The sequence below is a fragment of the Thermobia domestica genome, chromosome 15, assembly GCF_964235325.1.
Source record: "Thermobia domestica chromosome 15, izTheDome1.hap1.1, whole genome shotgun sequence".
NCBI classification, from domain to species: domain Eukaryota; kingdom Metazoa; phylum Arthropoda; class Insecta; order Zygentoma; family Lepismatidae; genus Thermobia; species Thermobia domestica.
The window spans coordinates 68614384-68623460 of record NC_137468.1 but is presented as its reverse complement, the minus strand read 5'-3'; the positions used below and the strand labels follow the sequence as shown (position 1 = coordinate 68623460).

The 9077-nt window shown below is 36.9% G+C and overlaps 1 protein-coding gene across 1 annotated transcript; it reads right to left on the bottom strand.

Annotated features, from left to right (window-relative positions):
* Nucleotides 1-3541: 3541 nt before the first annotated feature.
* On the bottom strand, nucleotides 3542-7731 carry LOC145671056 (uncharacterized). Its single transcript, XM_081739744.1, has one exon. It carries the CDS (start codon nucleotides 7427-7429, stop codon nucleotides 6137-6139), a length of 1293 nt encoding a protein of 430 aa, XP_081595870.1. The 5' UTR covers nucleotides 7430-7731; the 3' UTR covers nucleotides 3542-6136.
* Nucleotides 7732-9077: the final 1346 nt, after the last annotated feature.

Genomic DNA, 9077 nt, shown 5'->3' with positions numbered 1-9077 from the left:
CGTCTTCTAGTAGCTCATAGCGATAATATACCAGGTTATCATAAAATAAGTATCGCTGCTCAGAGAACTCTGGAGACGTAACCACTCGACAAAATGCAACCAAACTTGGTAGGAGTATATTTGGGATCATGCAGAAGCGATTGGTGTAGAAAACAAAATTAGTTCCAATTTTTGCCACCAGAGGTAATTGTGGCGCTCTACAACGCCAAGTAAGTGCAATGTGGAAGAAAAACGACACTAGTAATGCTACATGATATGAAAGGCTATAATTACCTCTCCTGTGGGTGTCGTGGCATTGATTACCAAAGCTACTAATACCCCGTGGTCAGTGGCGGATTTACGGGGGGAGGGTAATTTGGGCTGAAGCGTTCCCTTAAAATTCTTGGATATCTTACAAAAACGAAGTTAAATATTAGTCTTTCCTATGCTCATAAACTGCAAGCTCCCCACAAAATTCCAGGAAATTTTAGTGTCAAATCTCATTTCCAGAGACTATTGTGTTCCTGTTCAGTGTTAAGTACGGTAAGTGCAGTATGGAAGACAAATGATATTAATGATGTTGAATGAAAGAAAGGCGTAGTTATGCCCCCCGTGCGACGCGTGGTATTGATTTGTACTCTTATTAATAACCCCGTGGTGTAGTGATGTGTTACAAGCGATGAGGGTGATGTGAAATTCTGTCAGAAGGTCCCTGGGCAAGGAAAACCCATGGTGACTAGAACCGTATAAGATGATGATGACGTTCTAAGAACGGGACGTTGGACGTACAGGTTAACATGGGATGCTACTCACGCGTCTTCACCGGAATCGATCCCGGGATCCCTTGATCACAAGATAAAGAGTATGGGAAGAAAAGACAAACATTGGACATTAGCAACGTCAGAGCAGTTCACTTCTGGCACATAGTGGGGCTCGAACCCATGTCACTGAAACACATGCAGGCTTGAGTAAGCACCTGAGTTGTTGTGTAGTTCAAAACCAGGTTATGAATGGGGTACCAAGAGAGCAACTATGGTACTGAAGTTGCCAGAAAGATCCTTGTTAGGAAAACTATACAATACTTTGAACAATAATACTGGTACCATTCGTAAATATTTCCGATGATAGAGATTACGTCGTGGTCCCATTACATAATGTGCGTTAAAAAATGGTAAGAAAGTTTGAGGAGACCGGCATGTTATGGTTGAGACAAGGAAGAGGTCGTAAGAGTGTAACAGAGGAAGAAGTTCAAAATGTTCGTGGAGAAATCCATGCCGTCGTGGAGAAATCCGTGAGTGGTGTGGTAACGACGAAGGCAGTGTCAAAACATCTGAACATGCCCTATGTAACTGTGTGGAAAATTCTTTGCAAAGTGCTGCATTGGTATCCTTACAAGGTAAAAGTAAAACATCAATTGCCTGCCACAGATGTCGATGTTCGTCCCGAAGTTTTAAGGGAAGCTTCAGCCCAAAGGACCCCGTAAATCCGACACTAATCACGGAGTATCAATAGCATTGATAATCAATGCCACGACACCCACAGGAGAGGTAATTATAGACTTTCTTATCATTTAGCATCATTAGTGTCGTTTTTCTTCCACGCTGCACTTACTTGGCGTTGTACAGCGCCACGGTTACCTCTGGTGGCGAAAATTGGAACTAATTTTGTTTTCTGCACCAATCGGTTATGCATATTCCCAAATATATTCCTACAAAGTTTGGTTGCATTCTGTCAAGTGGTTACGTCTCCAGAGTTCTCTGAACAGCGATACTTATTTTATGATAACATGGTATATTCCTTCCTTCAAAAGCCGTCACTGTTTTGGTCTGGATATTGGTAAGTACTCGAAAATATTATTTTTAATTGTATTTGAATAATTTTGAAAATTTGTTTCATCATCATCTTATTTAAACTTGCCTCTAAATATCATAATGAATCTTAGTGTGACTCAGAAATAATCATAAACCTCATTGTCAGCATCGCTTTTAATTCCTCAGAGAATGACAAAAAATATCAACATTCTCTCTTAGATCCCATTTACCTTTTTATCTTGATGTTTTCATATAACGGCCTGTGAAAGAATTTTGTAACATCGTAACCTACCTTTCTCTGCTGTTAAAAATAATAATAATAAGAAAAAAAAAAACACCTCAAACATCAAACATTCTGAAAGTTTTGAAAATTTCCGCTCTGATGCAACTAACGGCAGGTTTACGAGCTCTGAGAACTAGAAGTTCTTTCTACTAAAAGCCTATTCAGATTATCTGGCCTGATTCTTTTTTCTAGCAAGTTCTCTTCTCCAATTTAACGTTTTGTAAAGCAGAATGAATATAAACTGCATATAAACAGTGTGTCTCAATTTAAAAGAATCTCCCTGATGCTTTAAGATAATAGCTCAAGCTGTGATGCGAAAGGAATACAAATAAGCTGCTTTTTAAAGTACTTACAAATACAAAAATTTAATTGTTATCAAATGTGAGACTCGGTGAGGAATCAAGTGGTTCGGATGCCACTCTAAACTGTAGGTTCAAGTCTCATATATCTTCAATACTGAACGGAATGCTAAACTCCAAATTAATCAACCAGGTATCATAATGTGGAAGACTTGCGTGAAAATAATTAATTTATGGCCTCGCATAGCGTAGTTGCTAACGCTCTCGCCTTTGGTGCGGGCGTCCCGAGTTAAATTCTCAGTGAGGACAGCACCCTCAGACTGAAGAAATCTTGAAAAAACCCTGTAACCATTGTTGGACGAAGTTGTATATGAAAAAAAAATTCAGAAAGCTTAAACCCGTTTCAGAGCAAACAATCTTCGATCGTTTACAGGCTGGAACTTCTTGAAGGAAGGAAACTGGGTGTTACATCAACTGATCGAAAGACAAATGAGAATCTCAAAAATCATCTGTGAACTCTTGCTTCAATAGCATAAAAGGAAATTCTTTCTTCATCTAGTAGAGAATGACAATGAGTAGTGGGTTTATTTTGAGAATATCAAATACACAAAAGTCATGGATTGGTCCAGGTCAACTATCAACGCTGACGAAAGGGCCAAATCACTTCGAAAATAAGACACTGCTCTATGTATGGTGGGATCAGGAAGATGTGGTGCATTGTGAGCTTCTAAAGCCAGGTGAAACTGTTAATGGTGATCGCTATCGATAACAAATAATCCATTTGAACCACGCTTTAAAAGTACAACGACGTCGGTGGATCTGAAAATGCGGCAAAGTAATTTTGTTTCATGGTAACGTTTCCTCACATACTTCAAAACCAGTTAAAGTTACGCTAAAGTATCTTGCTTGGGAAGTACAGCCACCGCACTCACCAGACCTTGTGTCTTTAGATTACTACTTGTACCGATCGATGACACACACACACGCACACTTTCTAAGCAGTACTTCGAAACGTACGAAGAAGTAGAGAAGTGGGTCTCTGAATGGTTTGCCTCTAGACAAGCAAAGTCCTATTTGGATATCCACAAATTACCTCAAAGAATGGGAAAATATGTAATTGGCAATAGTTATTGCTTTGAACAAAACACTTGAAACGTGACCATTGCAAGTTGCAATTAGGTATATGTATTTTCTTAGCTTACAAAATAATCATTATTAACCGGTCCATCTAGCACGAGTTTTCCTTCCTAGCTGGAAATATGCTTCTACCACGCACAAAAGAGAAATTATTGTATCAGAGTAAACATAGTCACTGAAAACTTTGTTCTCTATATTAAAAGAAAGCATATTAATAACTATATCTTATACGTATAACTTAGTAATGATAAACATTGCATTAATTTTCATTTTCGTCTGCTGGAATATGCCATAACTTAACTGATTTAGTACCTGGAAGTTTGTATTATCTGAGGTGATTCCTTAGAGTTATCATTATGCCACTGACCCTAGATACACTTCCACCAAGCAACCAGGCATCCACAATTTGACTCTTTGAAACTTAGAGAGGTCTTCAGTTCGGTATCGCCATCGACTTCTCGCTTCAACATACGTCTCCATTGTAACCCTATGAACCTGACTACTACAAACGATCACTTAGCACAGTGGTTCTCATTTTTTATTTAAGCCAATGACACACTTTACCGTACGCCTACGACAGCACGACACACTTGTTTGACTTTTAAATTAAAATCATATATAAATTAAAAATAATCAGTGGCGTACGCAGAGTTTCGTCAAAGGGAATTCAAGCATTCAATCCCATACCCTTTCAGGACATGCATGATTTTTGTAAATAGCGTAAAATTAAAAGTTTATATAACATAGTGACTCTATGTAATACTGAGCATTATTGCTGCCATTGGAGGCGTTGACCGGTACAGTTTATTTCGAAATTGATTCTAACTGGTCGGTTCATTAAATTACTAAAATTTGACGACACACTTTATGAGATTGCGCGATACACAAGGGTGCCACGACACAGCGGTTGAGAACTACTGACCTAATATACTACTAACAACAGCCAGGCACTATACATGCATCTTCAGTTCTGCCATCTCACACACCTTATGCGTAGCACAGCTCATCCATTAATTTAAAAACCATCATCATTCCCATCTCTCTCTCTCTCTTCCCCTCTCTCTCAACGGAGGCGCGTGTTGAAGAGAGAAGTCAGTGGTAATAAGTTCCTGCAACAGTAATTAATCTTAATCTGTGATTTGAATTATGCTTCTTCTGGCTAAATTTTGTATTTCTTTAAATGGTTGTGAATATATTTTTCTTTATTTTTCAAATAACGCTAGCTTGGAGGCTAGTTTTCTAAAGGATTATACTCGATATTTGGGGTATTTGTTTGTGATATGTAAGTATGTTTATTCATTCCACAAATTGATGGAATCATTTTAATACGAACAACAGAAGGACAACCAATGATTATGATTTTGCAATTGTGTAGTGCTTATGGTTTATAATTTAGTATAAAAATTTCCACTTTAGTACAGAAATTGAATCGATCATTGCAGAAAGGGCACGTATTTTGTACTAATAATACAGAACATGTGCCCTTTCTGCAATAACCGATTCAATTCTTTCGTTACCATTTTAGGCGAGACAGATTACCACCACCGAGGCGAGCCGAGAAGTGAGCAACCCAACAGTTCACCCAACCGAGCCGGCTCGAGTTCTCGGCTCAGTTAAGCCGAACCGAACCGAGCCTATGGCTCACCCCAACCGAGCCAGCTCTAGCCGATGGATCATCTAATCTGAACCGAACCGAGCTGATGGCTCACTTGAGTCGAGCCGAACCGAGCCGAACATCGAGCTGAGCCGATGGCTTAGGGCTCGAGCCGAGCCGGTTAACATCACTAGGCGGAAACTTATCTTGGAGACATCAGTAACTGGTAAACCGTTAGATGAAACGGGAGGACACCTTGTACATCACATACACATGGATGCCCATCTTCCTAGTACATAACACACCACCTAATCTCCTTTGATATGTTCTCATCCAAAAAGGATTGTCTGCTTTTAAACTACCTCTATATATCTGACGTTCAACATGCCTCTGCTCTCAGAAAAAGCTTGTGTATATCCTTGATTAAAATGTATGGTCTTGTAAAACTACTCCTTATTTATACAATCCTCTTAGTTGTATTGTCTTGTACAAATCACTATACATCTACACAATCCTGTAAATTGTTTTACTAAGTTTAACTATTTTTCTCTCGCCCGCCTAAAATTTCAATAATTTATGCTAAGTAATGACCTCACTAATGATCACCCTGACCATAGAGCATCCCTACATATATCTATCTGTCTATTTGAAAAGCATACATGCGCCATGATCACAAATTAACTTGACGTAGAAGTAATTAAATTTCCCAGTTTTCATCATTTTAAATTTAAATCCTTCACCATATTCTTTTCATCCCCCTACTTCGTTTGTCTTTCAACAAACTTTCTATCACCTCTCTCAGAACACAATTTCTCGTCAAAGTGTCCTAAATACATTTGATTTTTTTCTTCAACTATCTCCAGTATTCGTTTTCCTCTTCAACATTTTCTAACACTTCCTGTAAGTAATTTCGCTTCAACTAATTTAACTTCTTCCGTTTTATTCCACACTCTAACGTCAGCAATCTTAGCAAATTAAAAAAAAAATATTAGTTGCACAAATAACAAATACACACAACACTTTATGCGCTACTTTAAAAGTCCAAAGCTTCTATAAATTCGTCAACTAGCTCTGTATAGATTTCGCGAAATTGTTCATCTTTAAGAAATTGATTATAGATAATCTTTGCACAACCACCTTCTAGTAAATACTCTCTCATTCCATTCTCTGAAGAAATATCAAGGTATTTTCCAAATTCATCCATATCCATTAAAGCAAGTGTTCGAAACTCAATCCCATACGTAACACCTAATAGTTTCTTGTCCGCAAAACTTCGTTTGAAAGATTCTAATGTAAATGATTTGGGAATCGTAACGTTCAATTTGGAAATTGTATCAACAAAAGTTTGATAATACAGTTCTAGAAACTCATCTAAATGTTTATCGCGGATAGAACGAGTTGTGTTTCCGTAAAGAAACAAAATAATATCAAATACTGGTGGACGATAGTTCAGCAATTGGTAATCTACAAGTTTAACCTGTTTTGGTATTTCTACATTTCTTTGATGGTCCTTCTCGTATTTGTACATGAGATTATTGAGCCACAGGTCACCGTGACAAACAGCTTTTACTTCGTCACCAGGAGATGAAGTTTTAGCCAAATTACAGAGTTCCTCATAGAAGTTTTTCATTCTGGTGTTTAATTTCTCAGTATGTTTAGCGTGACGTGGTATCAACGTGGTTGCAATTCTTTGAGCTGTATTCAAACACTGCATGATGTACTGATCCATTATGGATTCACGATCACCAGTAAAATGAACTGGGTCTAGAAAATCGCACAATTTGTTAAAAGATACACACTCTTTTACTTCTGCTGCAACGGATGATGCATGGAAACGTGCAAGGGCTTGTAGTGTAACAGAACAGTGTTGAAAGTCGAAACCCTTGGAATTTCTGCAACATTCTGGTAGCCTAAATCCCTTTGAATGTAAATCTTCAAGCACTAAAACATCCCCATGTATTGGATCTGTCTTTAACCAATAAAACTTTGGAACAGGAATAGATATATCACTACTAGCACTAGAACTCTTGATAGTCTTGTAGATTGCGGAAAGAATTAACGAGTAAAATCCAACTTCTTTGGGAAATCCACCAAGACGTTCTATAATATCCACTTGGCTGCTTTGAATAGGTAGCGTCTTCACGAAGAAACTAAACTCTTTGATTGTACCACCCACTTCAGCTGTAGCTTTAATTATGGTGTGAGAAGCAAGATATCCAGTTGGGTTTTCAGAGAGTGCTTTCACTTGGTAACTTTTAAGAAGAAATTTTGACGTTTGGAGTTCAGTGTGCAAAATACACCACATTTCATCTTTTGATACCAACATATTTTTTTTCACAACACGAAACAACTCTGCAACTGTAAATTCTTCAAATTCAAAATAGATAAGATGAAAATCTTATAGATCTTTCACAGACAAACTCTATTTCCTTTTCTGTGAATCGAAGTATTTCTTTTAAATAAACGTTCGCCACTAGGGTAATCCCTTTTATGCTCTATTGAGAACGCTATGCATAAAGGATAACAACTCTCTACCAAGAATCGAGAAGACTGCTTCTTCATAGACAGAATAAAGAAAAGAGCTTATCTTGTTGATAGATGGATCGTTTCCATTATGTGTATATTTAAATATAAAGTACACAGACAGAAAACTCTGAGAAGTTTGAATTTATGTGATCTTCCAAGAAAAATTCAGGATCTGTTAGATTAGTGATATTTCTATGAAATAAAAAGTGGCCTGTGAAATAATGAGGGTGAAGAACGAAGAAAAACATAATTTTCTCTGAGGCAAAGATAAAGAAATAGATTTTTTGTGAAGTCATATGACAAAACAAAGATACGAATAAATTACAATTCATTGTTTCTTTTAATGCTGAAATATTTATGCGTTCTTATTACGTAAGTATTCATTTCTTGTTGGAAACTATACATGAAAAAAAGAGATGAACTATGTAGTGAGATCATCGTTTATATGTATGTATCTAGGTATATTACACAACTGACCAACTAACTATATCCATGACTACTTATCAGGATACTTAAATCTGTCTCTGCCTGAGTTATCATAGACCAACAGACAACGCTTAAGAGGCCCCATCACGGCAAAATTAAAATATCGCTTATTTTAAAGTAATTATGGGATATCTTCAAATAGATAATAGATAATCGAAAAGTGGAACAAGAGCTCGCTGTACAATATTATTTTACAATTTAATTTTACAGTGATTACGCCTCTTAAGTGAAATGCATACATTTCACTGAAAGTATTGAGATAAAATGCAGTGGAAATTCTCTTTGTATAATGAACTATATATAACTCGTAAGTTCCTCCAAAATTATGGTCATGTCACACAGTAGAGTACCGATTATCCGAGCATAAACGATTGAAGTGCTGAACAGAACAAATATAGGCCTATTTAGTTATTATATGTACCTCACTCTTAATACTCTCAGTATAGTACTGCTGTTCTTTTTGCAGAAAGTTCGATTATTCGAGCACTGTTTATCCGAGGCAAGTCAGGTTCACATACAATTTCAGGCAAAAATCTTGCACGACACACATATCAAATTCAATAATAAAATTCTAGTAAATATAAACCACTTCCGGTTTTGGCAGTGTTGTGGATAGTCATGATATATTATGTTCAGACGCTAAATCGTTTGCTGAAAACCACTTATCGCTAACCTGTTAACATTTTCATTTATGGCGATAAACGTAGAAATCGAAATGAAACCATTTGAATAGAGCTTCAATGAAAATGAAACCTACTTTTAGCAAGCTGAATCGACTGCAAAAAACCATGTCTCGATATCTCTTACCTTTTGCTCTACAGAAATAAGTATTGAAACCGGAAGTAATACTAAATAGATTTGATAGAGTCAATAGTCAATAGAGTAAATAGTCAATAGAGTAAATAGTCAATAGATTAAATAGTCAATAGAGTAAATAGTCAACTCTTCTTGTTGTCTTGTTG

Excerpts from the sequence above, each read along its gene's own strand:
- LOC145671056 (XM_081739744.1), bottom strand. The coding sequence starts at position 7,429 with ATGTTGGTATCAAAAGATGAAATGTGGTGTATTTTGCACACTGAACTC.